Source organism: Oncorhynchus nerka, linkage group LG4 (genome assembly GCF_034236695.1).
Source record: "Oncorhynchus nerka isolate Pitt River linkage group LG4, Oner_Uvic_2.0, whole genome shotgun sequence".
Classification (NCBI taxonomy): domain Eukaryota; kingdom Metazoa; phylum Chordata; class Actinopteri; order Salmoniformes; family Salmonidae; genus Oncorhynchus; species Oncorhynchus nerka.
In genome coordinates, this window is record NC_088399.1 from 63,960,467 (window position 1) to 63,985,635 (window position 25,169).

At 38.9% G+C, this 25,169-nt stretch overlaps 2 protein-coding genes and 1 long non-coding RNA gene across 3 annotated transcripts in view; all 3 read left to right on the forward strand.

The window, feature by feature from the left end:
• Positions 1–25,169, forward strand: part of LOC115128399 (major histocompatibility complex class I-related gene protein-like) — a 49,350-nt gene that overhangs the window by 15,304 nt on the left and 8,877 nt on the right. The gene's annotated exons all lie outside the window — the stretch shown is intronic.
• On the forward strand, positions 1,334–9,643 carry LOC115128398 (class I histocompatibility antigen, F10 alpha chain-like). Its single transcript, XM_065017744.1, has 12 exons — positions 1,334–1,568; positions 2,253–2,528; positions 2,657–2,950; positions 3,150–3,431; positions 3,659–3,778; positions 4,053–4,106; positions 5,326–5,358; positions 6,747–6,779; positions 6,887–6,937; positions 8,117–8,149; positions 8,257–8,307; positions 9,231–9,643. Exons 1-11 carry the CDS (start codon positions 1,499–1,501, stop codon positions 8,304–8,306), a joined length of 1,296 nt encoding a protein of 431 aa, XP_064873816.1. The 5' UTR covers positions 1,334–1,498; the 3' UTR covers position 8,307; positions 9,231–9,643.
• On the forward strand, positions 15,724–18,124 carry LOC115128409 (uncharacterized). Its single transcript, XR_003863514.2, has 3 exons — positions 15,724–15,782; positions 15,868–15,972; positions 16,526–18,124. It is a non-coding gene; the product is annotated as an uncharacterized LOC115128409 (long non-coding RNA).

Consider the following 25,169-nt stretch of genomic DNA (forward strand, 5'->3'; position numbering starts at 1 on the left):
AACAAACAGTATCTGAGCACTTAACAGATTTGGTGCCAGCAGCCATACCACCCTGCATCCAACTACAGGCTTTGACACTACAAACCATATATTAACCAACATCCCAACAAATATCAACATCAAGAGACATGTAACAATAACACACCACTACTATGTATTTCTTTAGGTTCATGAAATGGGTCCTTGTCCACCCATGACTCTGGTAATATTGAACTTCTACTGTAATTCATAGTTATCTGTAGAATTCCTACTGTTACCGCAGCTATGGCCCTGAGTATAAAAAGCAAGCACCCATTCCCATAATGACTTTCTCTCTCTATTCTCTCAGACATTAAAGTGACTGACAGCGCATCCAAACCAAAGAACGTGTGATTCTGTTTTGTTAACCAACAAACACTGTGAATCTGGATGTATTCCTTTCCAAGCATTTACCATTCTGATCAGATAGGCTTGGATATGAAGTTCTTAGTTTTGGATCATTTTGTTCTTTTGAAAATCGTAGTGGGATTTTACGGTTTTCTTGACTTGAAGGAGAGGCGGACCAAAGCGCACCGTGGTTATTTTGATTCATGTTTAATAAAGCACTTCACATGAACAAACTAACAAAAACAAGAAACGTGAAAACCCAAAACAGCCCTTTCTGGTGCAAACACAGAGACAGGAACAATCACCCACAAACACACAGTGAAACCCAGGCTACCTAAGTATGATTCTCAATCAGAGACAACTAATGACACCTGCCTCTGATTGAGAACCATACTAGGCCGAAACATAAAAATACCCAAATAATAGAAAAACAAACATAGCCTGCCCACCCCAACTCACGCCCTGACCATACTAAATAATGACAAAACAAAGGAAATAAAGGTCAGAACGTGACAGGGATTCCTTGTGAGAATAAAATGAGCCAAAATAAATGTATTTTCACTTGAATAACACTTTAGATATAGAAAATGAACATTGTGTTTTTCATAGATTTTTTTCTTCATGCCTGATTTATTGGTATTGGAACCGTAATATGTTATGGTTGTTTATTTTAACCTAGTGCCCATTCATTTCAACCACTACACACACGCACACACAGACAGCACTTATTTAAATACATATTTTGTAAGTATAAATCACTGCTTTAATGAAGGACTACTTTATCAACCAATGTGAACGTCTCAGTAGCCCTTACAGTAAGTGTTCAACAATGCATGCCACATTGTACTCTTCCAATAATGCTCTTCCCTGTTATGCGTTTGAGTCATTATAATAATGAAAGATAGCAATGAATAAAGGTACGCCTATATATACTGCATGAAGTAGACCTAGCTTCAGTTACAGTTTACATAACCAACCAAACTTGTTTGGCCTGTTTGACCACATTCGTTAGAGCTCACCTGGTTGTGAAAGCCGAAGTGCTCTGTTGTCACACTATGCGGCTCACCTTGGGATTGGCCACAGACTTTTATTTAGGATAGGCATATTATTATTTTCGGGGCATTTAACATTCATGTGTGCGTTCAAAATGTATGTCGTCGTACTTTTGTTCCTTTTCGCGACACTTTCGACGGTGGACAGCGGTAAGAACATTTATTTCTCTGTCTTGTTGCTAAAGGTGAAAGTAAAATGTTTTTTTGGCTGAGTTGCTATAGACTTAGGGAAAAAATAATATGGAGAAATGATTATCATTGAGGCACATTTTGACGATTCATGTTCAATTGTTGTATCGTGAAAATTGTAGGTTAAGTTATTTATTGTTCTGTTGAAAATGTTCGCAAACTGTCAAAGAATAATTACTTACTTAATAACTTCAACTTCCCAACATTTTATTTAGTTATTAAAACTGTATTGATAATTAGGCTACAATGTTTATGTTTTGCCTCTTGCTGCCAAATTCAGTTGACTGTACACCTGTGAAAACTATCTCACCTGGCAACAGAAAAGGACAGTTTGATTGGTTGGAAATGCTATGGTGACGACAAGTCTAGTGTACAATTTCGTTGATCCAGGATCAGTTTTTTTAGTTTGGTCTCTTTCAATAACCATTGTAGGCTAAGTGGTGAACAGAAATTGTATGATTTTTTAAATACAAATAATATGAAAAATGTAACAGATGAAGGTACATTTTATCACCATCATTCCTTTATTTAGTATTCCAATCAATTTGATATTCCTTAAAAAGTCATCCCCAATTATTTTGGTCTTTGAAGAAGCATCTCTACTCAGGAGTCACGACTAACTCATGTTTCACTTTTTGTGACCAGTGGAGAAATGGTCGCTGAATTACATCTACACTGCCCTGTCAAAGCCAGTAGAATTGCCTGGTATCCATGAGTTCACTGCCATGGGTCTGATGAATGACAAACAGATCGATTACTATGACAGTGTGGCAAAGAAGAAGATTCCCAAACAGGACTGGATGAGGGAGAAGCTGCCAGCAGACTACTGGGATAAAGGCACTCAGTCACGCAAGAGCAAGGAGCAGTGGTTCAAAGTCAACGTCAACATCCTGATGGATCGCATGAGGCACAACAACACTGGTGAGAAACAACACTTGCATTTGTGTCACTCTACACAGCCTACTGTAGATGTTTTACCAAAACTCCCAGAATTGACCATAACATAGGTGAGTCATTCCCTCTCCTATTCTATTTGTTTTTCCTCTCAGATGTCCATATCCTTCAGTGGAAACATGGCTGTGAGATTGACCGACAGAGTGACGGCACATTGAAATTCATAAAGGGCACAGACCAGTACAGCTACGATGGTGACGACTTCCTGGCCTTTGATGATGCCAATATGCAGTGGGTGGCCCCAGTTGTTCAAGCTCAGCCGACTAAGAGGAAGTGGGACGGGGTCCAGATCCTCAACCAGTACACCAAGGGCTACCTGGAGAAGGAGTGTGTGGACTGGCTTTCCAAATTCATGGCATACGAGGACAAAGAAGTCAGTAGGGCTGATTGTGAGTACTTTTTGAAAAGTGTTCTAAACTTCACATAGTGTAGCCTAACTATGGATAACTCGAAGGATCTTTTTACAACTCAGATAGAGTACTTTGGACCTAAAATAGTATAGCCTAACAAATGGTTAACAAAAAAACGACCATTTGTACATGTGAGATCAGAAATAATATTAATGTTCTTCGTTTATTCCCTCTTTAGCCCCAAAGGTCTATGCGTTTGCTAAAAAGGCCAAAACTGCCGGAAATGTCCGACTGACCTGCATGGCCACAGGTTTCTATCCCAAAGATGTAGAAATGCATATTAAGAAGAATGGTGTTCCATTGACCGAACGTGATGGAGTGCAGTCTACAGGAATCCTACCCAATGATGATGACACCTACCAGATCAGGATGAGTGTGCAGATCCCAGAGGCAGATAAGGGAACTTATGAATGCTCTGTCAACCATGTAGCTTTGAAGGAGCCAGTTGTGGTAAAATGGGGTAAAGTAGTCCTTATATTCAATTATACCGGTACTGTATGTATTTTCAACAAACCAGTTATTAGTTAACCAGTTATGGTTATCAGTTGTGGTAAAATCTGACGTTTCTGAGTCTGTTAACAGGTCATGAATGCAGATGATTAAAATGTGACAACTGTTTTTCAAGCTCAATGTACAATATGTCATTGTTAATGCTGAATATGTCCTCTTATATTGTCTTCCACACAGATGGGAAATGCTGCGATTGTACCCAAGTAACAGGTGTTGTCATTGGTGCTGTTGTTGCGGTGGTCCTCCTGCTGATCGTGTTTAGCTCCATGTTGGTTCTTTGGAAGAAAGGCAAAATATGTAAGTTTTTCACATTGTGAATGAATTTCATACAGTATGTTATTTTTCTTATTTGTATTGTTTTGTGAGATAAACTAAAGCGATTATGGTCATTTAAGCATGTGGAAAAAAAAATTGATATCAGGGCGTGACTTTAGTAAATCTCAAGTCGGGAGGTCAAAAAAAGAGAGTATAGTATGTTTATTTTTCCTACCACTGTGTTTCCACTGTTTCAGATACTCATTTAATAAAAACCTGTCATATTTGGCATTAACATCTTGCTCCATTGTTTTAGTTGCTGGTACAAAAGGAGATCTACCAGCTACTGGGATCCAGGCACCTCTAAATGGTACCGTTGATACAATGTCATGTATTTTGTCCTTCCTAGAACAATTACATGTGTAGCAGTAGCACAGCAATACCAAAGATCTGGTAGGGATATGTATAATGAGGGGCCATCTTATCAGTGTTTATTGTTGTGATTTAATTATGTCTTGTGATGATTCAATTCATTATCCTTGTTTTTACACATCAATCATTTTTATGAATCACATACAGATGAATAGTTTGACTTCTTATTGCCCACGTGTTGCTCTGGACAATACTGATGAGTATATAGCACATCAACAACCTTGTACTTGCAAGGCTAGTCCGTTCACATGACTCTGTTACTTTCAGGCAATGGAAATGGAGCCGCCGTTTTGAACATGCCTGGAAAGACTTACAAATCTCATAGTTGTAGAGTGGAGGTCATGTTATGTTTCACAGTTGTTAAAAGCAGAGAAGGATCCAATTTCTTTCATGCAACGGAGGGTAGATTATAATTACAATTAAGAATGATTGACTGACAGCATTGATTTCTGGTATTGTAAAAAACACGTTCATTAAGTTTTCCAAAGTGACTTTAACAATACAACAAGGTCTGTCATGTTTACTTTTTGCCCGCAAAGGTTGCTTTAATCACCTTTATCACAAGTCATGTGTTATGTAGACTTGTAAAATGAAGGGACTCTTACAGGATTTGGTTCCTCCAGCCATGCCACCATGTATCCAACTAGGCAACTGGCACATGTCCATCAACAGTACAAACCATATATTAACTAACATCCCCAAACATCCCAACATCCTTTCACAAATATCAGCATCACGAGACTACATTGACATGTATACTAACTGCACTATTACTATGTATTATTTAGGTGTAATTCTGTCATGTTTGCTTTTTGATGCAAACTTGACTTTAATCACCTTTGTCACAAATCATGTGGTATGTAGACTTGTAAAATGAAGGGACTGTGAATCATAGTCAAGAAAATGTTTCTCAAGGAAGGGAACACCTAAAGAATAACTAGCAATTAGACACTGAACATAGTGGGAGACAACATGACACATTAATTCTAACTAATGAATCATCTGTACCGAGTAGGATTATTATGACACTGACGTGAAATGTAAAGTCACATCTTCTATGTACTAGGTGGGTAGTTATCGATTCAGTCAAATCAGAGAGTGAATTATATATGTATATCTGTATCTAACTAAAGAGTGATAATATTCTCTTTCCCCAGTGATAAAGGATGACGCTATCAGCACTGACTCTGGTAATGTTATTCAAAAGTATTGTCAGTTATTTTACTGTATATTTCTTAAGTACATAGTGAATGCAGTTGAAACTATGGAAGTGCTCATGTTAGTCTAGAGAGGGAGGCAATGCTGGCTAATGGAGGTAATATAATTGATCCTTAAAATATATATCATGTAATACAATCATGGCCCCCCAATCTCATTCTTGAAAGTTAGATGTTTTTCTGGTGTTAGTTGTTGTTGAAAGTACTATTATGTATCTGAGCACTTAAAGGATTTGGTTCCTCCAGCCATGCCACCATGTATCCAACTAGGCAACTGGCACATGTCCATCAACAGTACAAACCATATATTAACTAACATCCCCAAACATCCAGTGGTAAAAAAAGTACTCAAGTGTCATACATGAGTAAAAGTAAATATACAATAATAGAAAATGACTCAAGTAAAAGTGAAAGTCACCCAGTAAAATACTACTTGAGTAAAAGTCTAAAAGTATTTGCGTTTAAATATACTTAAGTATCAAAAGTAAATGTAATTGCTAAAATGTACCAAAAGTATAAACCATTTCAAATTCCTTATATTAAGCAAACCAGATGGCACAATTTTCTTGTTATTGTGTTTAGTGAGTCCGCCAGATCAGAGGCAGTAGGGATGACCAGGGATTTTCTCTTGATAAGTGTGTGAATTGATCCATTTTCCTGTCAAAATGTAACGAGTACAAAAATCTATATATATTTTCTTTAGGAATGTAGTGAAGTAAAAGTTGGCAAAAAATAAATAGCAAAGTAATGTTCAGATAACCAAAAAAACTACTTAAGTAGTACTTTAAAGTATTTTTACTTAAGTACTTTACACCACTGCAAACATCCCAACATCCTTTTACAAATATCAGCATCATGAGACTACATTGACATGTATACTAACTGCACTATTACTATGTATTATTTAGGTGTAATTCTGTCATGTTTGCTATTTGATGCAAACTTGACTTTAATCACCTTTGTCACAAATCATGTGGTATGTAGACTTGTAAAATGAAGGGACTGTGAATCATAGTCAAGAAAATGTTTCTTAAGGAAGGGAACACCTAAAGAATAACTAGCAATTAGACACTGAACATAGTGGGAGACAACATGACACATTAATTCTAACTAATGAATCATCTGTACCGAGTAGGATTATTATGACACTGACGTGAAATGTAAAGTCACATCTTCTATGTACTAGGTGGGTAGTTATCGATTCAGTCAAATCAGAGATTGAATTACATTGCTATGATGATTTTTCCGTTAATTCATAGAATTTCATTTGGGAATATGCATGCCTATAGAGGACCAATGATCATCACTGAATGCTGTAAATCTGTATCTATCTAAAGAGTGATAATATTCTCTTTTCCCAGGGACAAAGGATGACGCTAGCAGCACTGACTCTGGTAATGTTATTCAAAAGTATTGTCAGTTATTTTACTGTATATTTCTTAAGTACATAGTGAATGCAGTTGAAACTATGGAAGTGCTCATGTTAGTTCTGCTGTTCCAGATCAAGGCAGCATCGAACGTCTAGAGAGGGAGACAATGCTGGCTAATGGAGGTAATATAATTTATCCTTAAAATATATATAATGTAATACAATCATGGCCCCCCAATCTCATTCTTGAAAGTTAGATGTTTTTCTGGTGTTAGTTGTTGTTGAAAGTACTATTATGTATCTGAGCACTTAAAGGATTTGGTTCCTCCAGCCATGCCACCATGTATCCAACTAGGCAACTGGCACATGTCCATCAACAGTACAAACCATATATTAACTAACATCCCCAAACATCCAGTGGTAAAAAAAGTACTCAAGTGTCATACATGAGTAAAAGTAAATATACAATAATAGAAAATGACTCAAGTAAAAGTGAAAGTCACCCAGTAAAATACTACTTGAGTAAAAGTCTAAAAGTATTTGCGTTTAAATATACTTAAGTATCAAAAGTAAATGGAATTGCTAAAATGTACCAAAAGTATAAACCATTTCAAATTCCTTATATTAAGCAAACCAGATGGCACAATTTTCTTGTTATTGTGTTTAGTGAGTCCGCCAGATCAGAGGCAGTAGGGATGACCAGGATTTTCTCTTGATAAGTGTGTGAATTGATCCATTTTCCTGTCAAAATGTAACGAGTACAAAAAATCTATATATTTTTTCTTTAGGAATGTAGTGAAGTAAAAGTTGGCAAAAAATAAATAGCAAAGTAATGTTCAGATAACCAAAAAAACTACTTAAGTAGTACTTTAAAGTATTTTTACTTAAGTACTTTACACCACTGCAAACATCCCAACATCCTTTTACAAATATCAGCATCATGAGACTACATTGACATGTATACTAACTGCACTATTACTATGTATTATTTAGGTGTAATTCTGTCATGTTTGCTATTTGATGCAAACTTGACTTTAATCACCTTTGTCACAAATCATGTGGTATGTAGACTTGTAAAATGAGGGGACTGTGAATCATAGTCAAGAAAATGTTTCTTAAGGAAGGGAACACCTAAAGAATAACTAGCAATTAGACACTGAACATAGTGGGAGACAACATGACACATTAATTCTAACTAATGAATCATCTGTACCGAGTAGGATTATTATGACACTGACGTGAAATGTAAAGTCACATCTTCTATGTACTAGGTGGGTAGTTATCGATTCAGTCAAATCAGAGAGTGAATTATATATGTATATCTGTATCTAATTAAAGAGTGATAATATTCTATTTTCACAGTGACAAAGGATGACGCTAGCAGCACTGACTCTGGTAATGTTATTCAAAAGTATTGCCAGTTATTTTACTGTATATTTCTTAAGTACATAGTGAATGCAGTTGAAACTATGGAAGTGCTGATGTTAGTTCTGCTGTTCCAGGTCAAGGCAGCAACGAAAGTCTAGAGAAGAAGGCAATGCTGCCAAGTTGAGGTAATATAATTTATCCTTAAAATATATATCATGTAATACAATCAATCATGGCCCCCCAATCTCATTCTTGAAAGTTAGATGTTTTTCTGGTGTTAGTTGTTGTTGAAAGTACTATTATGTATCTGAGCACTTAAAGGATTTGGTTCCTCCAGCCATGCCACCATGTATCCAACTAGGCAACTGGCACATGTCCATCAACAGTACAAACCATATATTAACTAACATCCCCAAACATCCAGTGGTAAAAAAAAGTACTCAAGTGTCATACATGAGTAAAAGTAAATATACAATAATAGAAAATGACTTAAGTAAAAGTGAAAGTCACCCAGTAAAATACTACTTGAGTAAAAGTCTAAAAGTATTTGCATTTAAATATACTTAAGTATCAAAAGTAAAAGTATAAACCATTTCAAATTCTTTATATTAAGCAAACCAGAAGGCACCATTTTCTTCTTATTGTGTTTCGTGAGTCCGCCAGATCAGAGGCAGTAGGGATGACCAGGGATGTTCTCTTGATAAGTTTGTGAATTGATCCATTTTCCTGTCAAAATGTAATGAGTACAAAAAATCTCTATATATATTTTCTTTAGGAATGTAGTGAAGTAAAAGTAAAAGTTGGCAAAAAATAAATAGCAAAGTAATGTTCAGATAACCAAAAAAACGACTTAAGTAGTACTTTAAAGTATTTTTACTTAAGTACTTTACACCACTGCAAACATCCTTTTACAAATATCAGCATCATGAATCTACATGGATATGTAATACTAACTGCACTATTACTATTTATTATTTAGGTGTAATTCTTAATTATCTAAATGATTGTATTATTGTCATTAGCATGCCTACTGTTACTGCAGCTATAGCCCTGAGTATAAAAAACAAGCACCCATTCCTATAATAACTTTCTCTCTCTATTCTCTCAGCCATTGAGGAGTGACTGACAACGCATCTAAATCTAGCAAACAACATGTGATTCTGTTTTGTCAACAAATACTGTCAATGTGGATGTGTACATTCCCAAGAATGGGCCGTTTTGATCGGCTTGGATTTGAATACTTATTAATGAACGTTTTGATCTTTCGAATATCATAATAGAATTCCTTTTCAACAAATTGATTTGTAAACCACCTATATTTGGGCCATTTTAATGTATTGGTATTGGAACCTTATTCTATTTCTATTGTAGATTGTTTATTTTAAACTAGAAATCAATCATTTAAATCGTTGCACACACATAAACACACATGCACTGAACTGCTTTTTAAATATGTTTTGTTTTCATTTTTCGGGGAAAGTATAAATCACTGCATTAATAAAATACTCCTTTATGAACCAATGTGAACGCCTCAGTATCCCTTATGTGTTCAACACTGCATGCCACATTTGACTGTTCCAATGATGATTGGACCCTTGTTATGCTTTTGAGTCATTATAATAATGAAGGATACCAATGAATTTTTTTTTTTACCTTTATTTAACCAGGCAAGTCAGTTAAAGAACCCATTCTTATTTTCAATGACGGCCTGGGTTAACTGCCTGTTCAGGAACAGAACGACAGATTTGTACCTTGTCAGCTCGGGGGTTTGAACTCGCAACCTACCGGTTACTAGTCCAACGCTCTAACCACCAGGCTACGCTGTGCATATAGGCCTAGCTGCAGTTAACACAAGCAACCAAACTAGTTTGACCATGTTCCATGAGGAAAGATGGGAGTTCACCTGTCAGGAGAGCCCAGGTTCACTGTCGTCGCACTGTGTGGCTCACCTGCGAATTTGACACAGAAATGATTTAGGATAGATATTCTCATTATTTTTCGGGCAATTCATTCAATGTGAGCATTCAAAATATATTTTGTCGTACTTTTGCTCTTTTTTGGGACACTTTGACAATGGACAGTGGTAGGCCCAAGATTATTTATCTGTAATGTTGCTAAAAGTGAAAGTAAAATGTTGTTTGGTGGCGGACTGAAGATGGGGGACTGAACGTAGTTATGTAGAGCACCTCAAGATAAAAACGTAATATTCAATCGGTAAATTAGACTAAATATTAGCACTACACAATATGGTGGGTGATATCCTTCAATCTGGATAACAACACAAAACAAATCATAAGACTAGAGAAATGTATCGACAAATATTACGAAAACAAGCAACACCCAAACATGACTGTGAGTAAGACAGGGGAACCTATTTCAAAACGAAAAAGTGACTCTTCCACAGACGATTTAATATTTTCACCACCGGGAATGGTAAAGGTCGAAACCAATCGGTTAAAATCAGTAAATGACAAACTGGGTATACTTGAATTAGTCAGTAAGGATATAAAAGAGTTGAAGGCAGACCTCGAGATGAGGGATGAAAAAGCTGCGACATTGGAGAAGGAAACAAACAGGCTAAAAGGGACAGTCAATAAGATTGAAACAGAAGTTTATACACTTAAAAAGAAGAACACTGTTCTGAGAGAAGCTTTACTTGACATACAGACTAGATCCATGAGAGAGAATCTGGTACTTATAGGTATCCAATAGAAAGAAGGAGAAGCTCCTGAATCTGTAGTTAGAGAGTTCCTCCTTACAACGCTTCAGATTCCACGCGAATATCGACAAAATCCAACTCGAACATGTACACCGCTTCGTACAAAGAGGGCAGAGGTATGAACGCCCAATCGTTGCCAAATTCGCTCCTTTTAAAGATAAAATAATGTTAAAAGCCTTAAAAGACTTGCTGGGACCCACATTGTTATGAATGACCAGTTCCCAAAGGAGATTGCAGAACGGCGTAAAGTTCTGTATCCAATTTTCAAGGAAAATAGATTAAAAGGGAAACGAGTAGCTCTCGTCGTCGATAAGCTATATATTGATAACCAGTTGTTCAGAGACACAAAGACTACTCCATGGCTATTTTAAAAATGACAAAGTTCTTATAGACGAGGAATATAATGAAACACAATTCTAGCCCGGTTTATGGACTGTAATAATACAAAAAAAAGCTTTTCTATATATCTTCAAATATAACTAATTGGAACACAAAAGCACTAATTCAACATGGTGAAGATAAAAACTCAGTAAACAGAAGGCACAGTATGTGTGGTGTGTGGTTTTTGATTTTGGGGAAAGTGTGGCGTTTAGTGAGAAAGGAAATGGTTGCATATCCCAGAACCAATGTATTGCTGTGAGTGGGGGTGTGAGAGAGCTTTCAATGTTGTTCAGATGATGGATATACTTTTTATAATGAATTAAACATCTTATTTATTTTTTTGTCCTATCATGGTGGAACAGCGTTTTAAAATAAATTATACATTTGATTTATTTATTGTTCTATCATGGGGAACTACATTTTAAAAATGAATTATACATCTCATTTATTTATGATGGAATGGTCCACAACCCTATACCCTAGACACCCACCTGAATGACCCAGATACTAAGGAGAAGTCCCTAACTGTTTTATGGGCCTGCTGTAAGCGGTCTGTATGCAGCCAAAATAAGGTCAGAGACCTAGAGCAGCACTGCCTCCTCAAGATTCTGAGCCTGCTTGGCAGGGTTGGTCCTGCAAAGCCAAAGCCCCCTAAAGGGAGAGCATAATATACAAGTAAATTCTCAAAGATGCTAATGAGAACCTTGACGACCTTGTACCTAGCCGGTGTGTATTCCGGTGGGTGCCCCCACCCAGGCAGTGGCAGTGCTGGCAACACTAGCTGCAGTAACCCATGGGGAGGGGGTCACACTTGGACATTCAGAGAGGGGGTATATTATTGTGGCCCTGGTGGCACAAAATAAAAAGTTTGACTGCATGGTGTTTCAGGGAAAAGGAGTACATTTGACCTCCTGTAACGGTTGTCGTCTTCCTCTTCTGAAGAGGAGTAGGAAATATCGGACCAATATGCAGCGTGGTAAGTGTTCGTCATATTTATTACACTCAACACAGAAAACAAACGAACAAGCGAATAAATAAAAACGAAACAGAGTGGTGAAAAACTCTGAAATGGAAAATAACCCCCACAAACAAGAGTGGGAAAACAGGCTACCTAAGTATGGTTCTCAATCAGAGACAACGCTTGACAGCTGCCTCTGATTGGGAACCATACCAGGCCAAACATATAGAAATATAAACACAAGAACAAAACATAGAATGCCCACCCCAACTCACACCCTGACCAACCTAATATAGAGACATACAAAAGGAACTAAGGTCAGGACGTGACAGTACCCCCCCCCCCCCCCCAAAGGTGCGGACTCCGACCGCAAAACCTAAACCCATAGGGGAGGGTCTGGGTGGGCATCTGCCCGCGGTGGCAGCTCTGGCGGCTCTGACTCCACTCCACCTTAGTCTCGGTCCGCTTAGGTGGCGCCTTTGGAGCGGCGACCCGGACAGGTGGGCGAATCCGGCACTGCCGGAGTGAAAGGCGACTCTGGCAGCGCCGGAGTGAAGGGAGACTCTGGCAGCGCCGGAGTGAAGGGCGACTCTGGCAGCTCCTGCCTGAAGGGTGACACTGGCAGCTCCTGCCTGACGGGCGGCTCTGGCAGCTCCTGACTGACGGGTGGCTCTGGCACCTCCTGACTGACGGCCGGCTCTGGCAGCTCCTGACTGACGGGCGGCTCTGGCAGCTCCTGACTGACGGGCGGCTCTGGCAGCTACTGCTGACACGTATTTTTCTTAAAACTGCATTGCTGGTTAAAGGCCTGTAAGTAAACATTTCACTGTAAGGTCTTTACCTGTTGTATTCGGCGCATGTGACAAATAAAATTTGATTTCCAGATTATATTTTGGGCTCTGATGAGGTACGACAACAACTAAATTCATGAGGCATTTCTAAGTTATATTCTTGAAGTATCAATGGGTATATATCAATGCACTTTCCAATGAGATTTTCTTTACCTGAGAACAAATCACATGGTAAACGTGATAACATATGAATCTTAGTTCGTACATCAACCCATGAAACAATGAGTAGTTTACATGTGCACTAATAATTCGATATTAAACTGATTATGGCATTAGTCATGTAAACACCTTACTCTGCTTATCTTAATCGGCGTAAGATCATAATCGAAGTAAACATACGCTGATTAAAACACCAGGTTATCTGAGCAATCTTTCAAATTATTAGGACATGTAAACACCTAAATCGGCGTTCCAGCTGTGTATTTGATCTGCGCATGTGCAAGAACCGGGTAGCACAAGCCGAGAAGTCAATTCGGAAAACTGGAAGTATGCAATATAAATAGTTTTCGGATACAAACGTTAAATGTCCGAACTCAGAATCAAATAGTCTTCGCAAAAATAACATGGTCACTGTGGTAGAACGTTTATTTTGATTGCCGATTTTCTGCATTTATCCAAGTCCCATCGTTAGCCTGATTTCAGATGGTTGAATGTAACAGGATTATTAGGGAAATCGTTCTTCTTGCAAACCATGTAAACGTTTTAAACAAACTATTATATTAACCTGACTCTCCACAATAATCTCATTATCGCGTGCATGTTCCCCCTTCTGAAATGTAAAGTGGAAATACAATTTTAAAAAAAGGCTAATCCAACAGGCACAGACATCCCAGTACCGTTATTGTTATTCTTAAAATGAATGAATGCTTTCAATTATTGGCCAGGATTTAAAGACTGTATCAGGACAAGAATGCCATCTACAGTACATATTCTTTGAGATGAGATACATTTGCACTCACCTTAAACCTTACCTCTTCTTTGACCATAGGGCGTATGTGGATGCAACGAAACCCCAGTGTTGCTTAGTAACCTGATGCCACTGACAGAGTACACTGTGACCATCTTGGCTTTGTATGATGGGGGTCGCCAGTAAGACTGCCTCTCCCCTCCCCTCTCCTCTATTCTCCCCAGCTGTTAGTTTTGGAAAGCTGTATAGTACCTGTGGTAGAGTGGTACTAAAGGAGATTGATTGATTGCCAGAGAGTTGCTAGTCCAAAATATTGATCTACTCTACCGTAATTCTCTATTGCTCTACTCTAGTGTAATTCTCTATTGCTCTTGTCCTGGGCTGCGTTTCTTTATCTTAGGAATTTAATGATAGGATTTAGTGTAAAAATATCATTTTGATTGACTTTTCCACAGACGATAGGGTTGTGAGGTAACACATACACTTTTATCCAAAGCGAGTGTGTCACTCTCAACATTGACTGTGACACGTTTATTTATTCATATGTAGCACATGCGGAAATTTATCAAACAACCCTGGTGTTGCCAGCACCATGCTCTAAAACACACTGAGCCATTTATCCTTTGTGTGTAATCCAGAGACAGTCCCAGAGCCTCTGAACCTAAAGACCAGTGAAGTCTCCACATAGAGCTTCAGGGTCACCTGGGAACACTTAGCCCAAGACGTGGTCCTCTACAGACTCACCTGGACCCCAACCAGAGGAGGAGACACTAAAGAGGTTTGTCTGGCTGTCTGTCCATCTGCTTTTTTTTTTCTCCTGTTGCCTACTAAAATTGATCTCTCTCTCTCTCTCTTTCTCTCTCCACGGTGAAGATGCTGGTGAATGGTAACATGAACACCGACCCTCTGACTGGACTGACTCCCAACACTGAATACAAGGTGGCTGTGTCCTCCACCTTCAGAGACAAGTTCGAAAGTGACGCCGTGACCATCGAATAGTCAACAGGTAAACTACAGGGTATGTAGCTAATCTAACTATTCTCAAATACTTACACACCTACTGCAGACCTACAAATACAAAGTCACATTAACTTTGTAATTGCACTTTTGAACATAACAAGGCCAATGTTGTTGATTATAGCTGAGTATGTGTGGTGATACTATTAGGTAACGTTTAGGTGAAAAAAGACTGTGGGGTTTACCAAACAAAAATGCACAAGGAACAATTTAGAATGAACACATGTTTGTTTTCATTGGTTGTTTTTATCCCTTATCATAAATCACGTGGTACATTAGTCATAAACAGGGCCGACAGAGGAGTTACTCTAGTTCTGATCCAGAACAGGTTTGTCAAGGAAGTAAAACACTGAAGAATAACAAGCATGCTGTTTGACACAATGAACTTAGGTGTACTTCACATACTTTCTAGGTGTACTTCACATACTTTCAGCTTTAGTATGAAGATTGAAAAGGATTAATATCCTCCTTCAAGATCAAAACAACTTACTGATAAATGTTGTCATGTTCCCACACAAGAGCCTCATAGAGGAGAATTATTGTGGCAGAATACAATGACTTTGGGAAAAGCCAAAACTTTTTTTAAGTTCAACGTCAGTTGACTTATCTTTTAATACATATAAAAATATATATATATATTTAAAGTACATTTCCGACTTTAATAACCGATAGAGAGAGAAAGAATTACAGTGGGGAAAGATAGAGAAACATGACAGTAATATGATGTCATATTTTTCTTTATTATTTGTGATAATATAAGCATAATAGGTTTATGACAATCTCTTTTTCAGGGAAGACCAGAGACAACCCCTCTCCTCTTGACTCAGGTAATGTTTAAAGTGATTACCTCATTGTGTTTTTTATGACATTGGTTTTGACTAGGTCTTGACTGTTTTGCTGTTATTTTTTCAGGTCAGGGTTCGAGTGAAAGTTCTAGTGAAGGTTCTAGTCAGGAGGGATCTCCAACTGGCAGCCATGAAGATACTGATGAGAACCAAGAACTGTTACCTGGTAAAGGTCTGTATATATCAACCTCCCTCTCTGCATCAATTGCACCTTTTCTTTCCGGTTTGGGTCATCTAAATAAGTATCTGATGACTGATAAATAAATTCTCATTCAAAAGTCATTATGAATTGGATTTAGAATAAATGTATACATTAAAGTCTCTAGTTAATCTCTAGCACAGATGCAATGCCTCTTTGCGGCCTATTAATAGTGCAAGTATATGTATGTATACTGGGGGGGGGGACAAACTCAATATACTTTAAAATGGCTCAAACCAAATTGAAACTGTGTAGAAATGATAATGGGTCTACATTAATTTATTGACTGTCCAGCTCACTAAGAATCACTGAAATGAAAGCTAGACAGTCAGGGAGCATTGAAATTTAAAAAATCAGTGGATAGACTAATTTAGCACATTTTTACGGCGAGGAAATATAACACATTTTCAGTGCGACCCTCCGGATCTCGCTGAAGACCGAATGTGTTAGTTTCACACCTCTGCTCTACAGTGTAGAGTCAGTGTGGTACATATCCTAACGAGTATCCCCATCTTTTTGTCTTAAGGGAGCGTGAGGCAACTCCATTGAAGAAAAAGAGGTCCAGAACCCTCTGCTGGGAAAGGATGGAGCTAATGTGTGATTTATGCTGCTTTAAAATGGATTCTTGCATCATCTATCCATAATGTAAAACTAATATACGCTTTTTATTTGGATCATTTATATTCTGTATACTTAAGATCCTTACATGATCCTACTATATCATACTATTATATTTGCCATTCTATTATAACTATCCTATTATACATCCTGTGACGTAAGTAATGTACCTATACTGCATTTGCAAAAGCGTTACAGCCTTGTCTTGTAACTATTTGGTACACCTTCTATCACCAGAGGGATATGTTTACAATATAAACTGTAGACATGAGTTTTCCAAATGAAATATTAAAGGCATGACAATGAGCGAACACAGATAGGTGTTGGCTAAATCATAAACAGACTGGACCACCCGGCTAGCATAGTATAGACAAAGAATATATACTGAACAAAAACATAAACGCAACATGCAACAATTTCAAAGATTGTACTGAGTTACAGTTCATATAAGGAATTCAGTCCGTTTAAATATATTAATTAGGCCCTAATCTATGGATTTCACAAGACTGTGCAGGGGCACAGCTATGGTTAGGCCAGGGAGGGCATAGGCCCACCCACTTGGGAGCCAGGCCCAGCCAATCAGAATGAGTTTTCCCCCACAAAAGGGTGTTATTACAGACAGAAATAGTCCTCAGCTGTCTGGGTGGCTGGTCTCAGACAATCCCGCAGGTGAAGAAGCTGTATGTGTAGGTCCTGGGCTGCCGTGGTTACACGTGGTCTGCGGTTGTGAGGCCGGTTGGACGAACTGCCAAATTCTCTCAAATGACTTTCCAGGCAGCTTATGGTAGAGAAATGAACATTACATTATCTTGCAACAACTCTGGTAGATATTACACTCAGCATACCAATTGCATGCTCCCTCAAAACATAAGACATATGTGGCATTGTGTTGTGTGACAAAGTTGCACATTTTAGAGTGGCCTTTTATTGTCCCCAGCACCTGTTTTATTTTCCCAAGGTGCACCTGTGTAATGATCATGCTATTTAATCAGCTTCTTGATATGTCACAACTGTCAGGTAGATGGATTATCTTGGCAAATGAGAAATGCTCACTAACAGGGTTGTAAACAAATTTGTGCCCAACATTTGAGAGAAATAAGCTTTTTGTGCTTATGGAACATTTCTGGGATCTTTTATTTCAGCTCATGAAACATGGGACCTACACTTTACATGTTGCTTTAATATTTTTGTTCCCGGATAGAATTAAACAAAGAATGTAAGTAAAATTCCATTACCATGGATTCTTTCACTCTATGAATTCAACAAGATTATTTTCCTCTGGAAAACCATAACAATTAACTATCCCACAATCTGAAATCAAAGAGTGCGATCAGATGGAGACCCAATAAATTACATTTGAAGGATTTGACTCGTACATCAAGTAACAATGCAATAATAACTTCGTTTTTTCGATATTTTTTTTTTATACCTCATATGTCATTCTCAGACCTCTGACCTGATTTCTGTCCTTCAACAAATTTCATTAAATAACATTGGGCTGTTTAAATGTGAAAGTATATCAGATGATTTGGTGATGGTAAATAAATACATCAAATAAAAATATATATTTTTTTATTTTTATAATTTAATTATGAGATAACAATACACATTTGTGAAACGCACATCCCATACTGCAGGCCTACAATATTCAGTAGGACATCACTTCTGCAGCTGCTCCTGTTAAAGCCAGTCTCTGGCCTAGAGCCATCTATAATGTGTTATTTTAGTTCATGCAAGAAATGATCATCCCACATTACCCTATCAAATCAAATTTTAAATTTATTTTATAAAGCCTTTCGTACGTCAGCTGAAAACTCAACGTGCTGTACAGAAACCCCGCCTAAAACCCCAAACAGCAAAAAATGCAGGTGTAAAATCACAGTGGCTAGGAAAAACTCCCTAGAATGGTCAAAACCTCAGAAGAAACCTAGAGAGGAACCAGGCTATGAGGGGTGACCAGTCCTCTTCTGGCTGTGCCAGGTGGAGATTATAACAGAACATGGCCAAGATATTCAAATGTTCATAGATGACCAGCAGGGTCAAATAATAATAAACTGGAGCAGCAGCACAGCCAGGTGGACTGGGGACAGCAAGGACTCCTCAGACCAGGTAGTCCTGAGGCATGGTCCTAGGGCTCAGGTCATCCGAGAGGGAGAGAAAAAAAGAAAGAATTAGAGAGAGCATACTTAAATTTACACAGAACACCGGATAAGACAGGATAAATACTCCAGATATAACAGACTGACCCTACCCTTCCCGACACATGAACTACTGCAGCATAGATACTGGAGGCTGAGACAGGAGGGGTCAGGAGACACTGTGCCCCCATCCGACGATACCCCCGGACAGGGCCGAACAGGCAGGATATAACCCCACCCAGGGGTTCCCCAGTACTCTCTCTCTCTCCATGTGTGTGTGATTGTGTGGTTGGAGGCAGGTGTGCTGGAGTCAAGAGCAGTCAAGAGCAGATCCCCACCAGCTGCTACCCGTTCCAAAATCAAGATCTCTACAAATACTCAGTCCTGCCACTTCCACTCTGCCAGATCGTAATCTCTGTTCAGTCAGTCATGTTTCTAGCTATTTGTTGTTATCGAAGATCCTGTATCCTGCTGTGCCTGTTACCCTGCCTGACGCTGTTTATCCTCTCACTGTAGTTTTGCCGCTTTGACTCTGGTTCCTGTCTGCTTTTCCACATCTCACCACCCTGCTACCCTGCTCTGGATACAGCTTACCACCACTCCCTTTGATTCCCCTCCGGACCTGTTTACGCTGTCCCAACCCAGCTCACTCCAACCTCAGCCTCCACATCTGGTTTCCTACAACTCAACTCATCCAAGCTTTCCTGAATCTGCACTCCATCTCTCCCTGTGTTACAATAAATACCTTGGTTCATTCATCACTGTTTCCTTGTCTGAGTCTGCTCTTGGGTTCCCCTGTGCTGCTCCGCCTAACACTTTCCAATTCATCTCAAATGTTTCTGATAGGTTTGAGGTCAGAGGTCTGTGCAGGCCAGTCAAGTTCTTCCACACTGATTTCAACTAACCATTTTTGTATGGACATCTTTTTGTGCACTGGGGCATTGTCATGCTGAAAAGGAAAAGGGTCTTTCCACAAAGTTGAAAGCACAGAATCGTCTAGAACGTCATTGTATGCTGTAGCGTTAAGATTTCCCTTCACTGGAACTAACCCGAATCATGAAAAACAGCCCCAGACCATTGTAGTGACGTGACTTTCATTAATCTGATGACTTATGTATCGAATCAACTATGTTTTGTTACTCGATTAAATTAATAATGTAACAACTCATTAGGATTTGGGGCACCACGGAAGAAGTTGTTTAACGAGTTACCATCTATTCTAGATGATATATAAGATATATATCGATAAGTCATTTATTAATCATTACCTCATATCAGTCTCACAATTCTAAACGTCACATACTCCTTACATCTGCACAAACCCCAGCCTTACTGATCATTCTGTACCACACAAATATATTTCATTATTTATTTACTAACTAAATGATAACACAGGATACACACACAGCATAGGTTATTGATTAGAAACGTAATATGATGAAAACAGGTCCCTAGTGAAAAAACAGGTCCAACATTAATGCTTGTTTATCAAAAGAGGGTGGAGTAGAAGAGAGAGAGAAGGACAACACTTATACACATTCTTATTGTAATGTAATGTACATACACTCTTAGAAAAAAAGGGTTCCAAAAGGTTTCTTCTGCTTTCCCCATAGGATAACACTTTTTGGTTCCAGGTATAACCCTTTGGGGAAAAGGTTATACATGGAAGCCAATAGGGTTCTACTTGGAACCAAAGGGGTTCTACCTGGAACCAAAAAGGGTTCTTCGAAGGATTCTCCTATGGGGACAGCCGGAGAACCCTTTTAGGTTCTAAATATCACCTTTTTTTCTAAGAGTAGAGTTGGCCTGGGCTAGTTTATTGATATAGCCATAGACTGAATTGTACTGTTTCAAGGCATTGTTTATGATGGTTGATGAGTATTACAATATAATTAGTAGAGCATAATAAACATTAATGAGGTAGCTGAGTAGAAAGTGTATCAGCAGAAAGAATATGTGGGTGGAATTCAAATTACACACAATATTGATAATTATTTTGAATTTCAGATTCTTGGTGACGGGACACCTACAGGACCATCAGATTCAGCCTCCGAGTTGTACGGTCCATGGTGGCAGACATTGTCACCTCTGTGGCACAAGCCATTTGGGACTGTCTGGTTGGTGAATACATGCCTGTCCCCAAGGAGGAAGACTGGAGGGCCATCGCTGCCAGGATCCTGGAGAGGTGGAATTTCCCCAACTGTCTTGGCTACATGACCGAAAACATGTAGTAATCCAGGCTCCACTGGCCTTCCCTTTGAGACCCAACCTCATGAGGCCCTACACTGGACTCCAGCTGCAATTGCCAAAGCCTGTAAGGATCTTTAACAAATGACTGTCCAGGGCAAGGTTAGTTGTTGAATGCGCCTTTGGGATTCTGGCAGCCGGTGGAGAATGTATCGGAGTGCTTGGTCTCAGCCCCTCAAATGTCGATGCCTGGGTGAAGGCCACGTGTGTTCTCCACAACTACCTGCAGAGGTAATTCCAGGAGCCACTCCGGATGGAGATGGGCACGCCAAATGGTCCAGGGCAGGTGCCAACAACGCCCCCAGACAGGCACTCCAGGTGAGGGAGAAGCTGACCACCTACTTCTCATCGCCAGCAGGTGAAGTCCCATGGCAGCATATCGTGGAGTGAAACAGCTCTTTTAAGCTCCCCCTAAAATGTTTATTTATTCATTTAACATTTAACAAAGGTTATTTTAAGAACCATCCACAGTTGTCCATAAAATTGCATTTTCCCCAGATTATTTTATGTCTCTGTCTCTCTTCATTTGGAAGTTATATTTAAGTGGAATTTGGGTAAAGACCACAACTTAACCCCTTCCCTCTCCCATTAACATCAGTATTATACACACCTGGCATGGTACATCAGGTGAGCAGGAGCACTAATTAAGGTTTATGACATACAGTTAGTATGATAACAAAGTGAAAGGGTAACCTAGGTAACCTAGGGTCCATACAAATAGTACAGTTTACCACCATGTTCACTGGTCTAACAAAATGAACGTGGGGGAAAAAATCATTAGAAAGAGAATGTGTTTTTACTTTAATCTTGTCTTAGATCTGCAAAGGTGTAGGGAAGAAATAACCAGATTAAGTCTAAATTAGATATTAATAAAGAAATTACACAACTGACTATGAAAACATTAGAATTTAATAAGTATTCAAGTACAGGAAAGAACATGATACTAAATACTTTTTTGCCCCACTGTATGTGACATAGCAAGCAATTTTCAGGGTTCACTTTTGGCCCGTGAGAACTACTTTCAGAACAACTGGCTAAAAAGTATACAAACATACAGGTGAATCTCTTTAAAAGGAGAATTTACTAAGCACACAGGACTGTCCTCTGTGAGGATAACCTCTGTTTAGTCATTCATTTAATCTATAGTGTGGGAGTGACCTCAATAAACCACTTATGATTGTGTCGTGGAAATTCCTTAAACAGTTTCATGGAAATTACCAGTAGGGACACTCAAAGTCAATCTTAAATTAATCATTGTTTATTGTCCGCGTGCAGGAGAGGTTCTAAAAGACGCAATGCACCATAGTGATTTTTACATGGCAAACAGAAAGCATTATAGAAGTCTGGTTGAATGACGTTTTTACTTGAATAGTTCAAATGGAAAAAGTGACTGATCCAGAGTATTTATGAACTATGTCTGTAATGATTGGGATTATGTCAGGAACCGGACAATGGAATTCTTTCAGGTGTGTCTGTGTCCTCCCCGTGAGATGACCTTAATGAGGTTTCTTCAAATCCTAATGATTCACTTCACAATCAGGCACAATAATTGGACACCTTACAGTCCATCAGTTAAGTAAGACCTGTTTCCAAGCCAGAAGAATGTAGATGTCAGAGTTGCATTACACTTGTGCGTCAAGGGCCCGATTAACCAATCAGGGACAGAGGACACGATGCTGTCTGCTGATAAACTCTTAATTTATGGGGTATTTAAAGGGTCAGGGTGATGCCAAGGCTGAAACAAACTCTACAAGGTAAGCCAATGGATATATCAATGCTTATGTGGTTGGTATTAGGTGTGGACGTTGATATTCAGTTTATTTCTGTGTACTAATATGTACAGCAGGTACATATGATTCAGTGCTTACATAGTAAACAGTTCTAACTAAATATCTGTAGAAATCTGCATGTTAGGTGTGCATGTTGTGTGCTGATAGACATGTCCTATCTTATCTAGCTCACTTAGTGCTATTTCAGGGTAAAATAATATTTTTGTTTGGGAAGGAGGAATGCTGTGTTATGACGTGAATCTTTGTTGCACCACACTTAATTAAAAAAAAATCTTGAATAAGGCCCTAAGAATCAGGGCTTGCAAATATCTGGATAGGTTTGCAATTTATGATACATTCACATTTTGTGATTTATTTCACAACTATTTTATCTTTCCAACAACCTATAGATGAGATTATCTTCATTCCTTCTCTGTGCCTCTCAGCTGATGCTCACTCTTTTCTCACTGGCTCTGCTGGTTCCCATCCCGGGGGCACATGGGCACGCCTACTTCCCCCTTGCCATCTTACCCAGGTTGGAGAACGCTGAGTGGGAGGCTGACTTACTCCAACTCCAGGCCTCCTCTCTTGGGGCCCGCTGCTGCAGCTGGGACCAGAGGACCCACGTCTGGGCCTGCTCAGGGAGCTGGTGGCAGAGAATGGCTGGGGACAGAAGGGCATGATGAGGGGGGGGATCTGGAGAGGAGGCCACTGGGTCCCTTACCCTATGGAAACTCTGCACTACCAAGAGGGGGAAGAGGAAGGAGAGGGAGGAAGAAAAAGGAATGAGGCTATCACGTCCATCATCGGCGGGCTGCCGGCTTTCAATAGAGAGAAGGGAGGCTTCGGGTTCCGCTTTGGAAGGAAGTAACAAAGGAGGGAGGGGTCGGGAAAAAGAGGAGGCGCTCGGACTTCTGGAGTGTGGGGAACTTGGAAAAGGGTAAGGTAGAGGGCTGGAGGATGAATTGATGATGAAGAGAGGGATGAGTTGACAGTAGAGATGTACTGATTGACACTTATGTCAGAGCAATCAATCATTACATTATGATGAGGTATGTATCATCAGAGAAAGTGACTGACAAACCAATAAAGAGAAAATTTGCCAAGTGGTCAGAAAAGGTATGTCAATGTAAAATACAAAGTATCATAATTGTAACATAATACAATTAGAGTGTATGTGAATGTTTATTTTATGTTGTCCATGATTTAAGTTCTCCATGCCTACCTACAGTGAAAAATCACAGTATTTTGATAGCCTTTATTTTTTTTAAATTGCAACACAATAACAAATGAACATAGGACATCACCACAAGTATATTTTCTCTTAAACATAAAATAACATTAAAGTAAAGCAAATAAAAATCACTACACATGAATTGTCAGTAACAACAGTTTCAAAAGTTTAAGTACCTCATATAAAATAAAGAGAATAAGGTCAGGGGTTACAATTGCGTAAACCTATGAGAGTTGTAAGAATATATATATTTTTCTCGACCTTCGCCTCTCCCGAGTCCGTACAGGAGTTACAGCGATGAGACAAGACTGTAACTACCAATTGGGGAGAAAAAAGGGGTAAACATAAAAAATAACAAAAGGGCTGAGGGGAGAGGGTGTGTCTTTTTTAAAAAGTGTTTGGAATGCAGCCAAAGAGCTTCCTTGGTGTCCACATCACCAACAAACTAGAATGGTCCAAACACACCAAGACAGCCTTGAAGAGGACACGACAAAGCCTATTCCCCCTCAGGAAACTAAAATAATTTGGCATGGGTCCTCAGATCCTCAAAAGGTTCTATAGCTGCAACAGTGAGAGAATACTTATTTTCCACCATAATTTGCAAATAAATTCATTAAAAATCCTACAATGTGATTTTCAGGATTTTTTCCCCCTCATTTTGTCTGTAATAGTTGAAGTGTACCTATGATGAAAATTACAGGCCTCTCTCATCTTTTTAAGTGGGAGAACTTGCACAATTGGTGGCTAACTAAATACCTTTTGCCCCACTGTAGTTATGCGAACTCGAGCACTTCATGCAGAACACTGCCAAAAAAAGATGAATCCCAGTCTTCCCTATGTGATGGGTGTTAAACGCTCTTGCATTCTAAACTCCTTACAGTACTTCAATACATGTGAAAACTTCTCTGTCGATATTATGCATGATATCTGGGAGGGATTGGCACAATATGACATAACTGCTAATACTGCACTTGATAGACAAGTACACAACATCAAATGAAATAGACAGGAGAATAAAGAGCTTTAACTATGGTTACATGGAGCAAAACAACAAACCTCCTGTAGTGAAGTTAGGAGAGGACTCTAATGACTTGGGGTTAAAAGTTATCCAATCCTAGTGTTTACTTCGCAATCTACCACTTATCTTTGGAGACATAGTTATTC

Coding starts and splice junctions, on each gene's coding strand:
- LOC115128398 (XM_065017744.1), top strand. CDS start 1,499: ATGTGTGCGTTCAAAATGTATGTCGTCGTACTTTTGTTCCTTTTCGCG. Junction 4,107..5,325: donor GATCCAGGCACCTCTAAATG/GTACCGTTGATA, acceptor CTCTTTCCCCAG/TGATAAAGGATGACGCTATC. Junction 8,150..8,256: donor CGCTAGCAGCACTGACTCTG/GTAATGTTATTC, acceptor CTGCTGTTCCAG/GTCAAGGCAGCAACGAAAGT.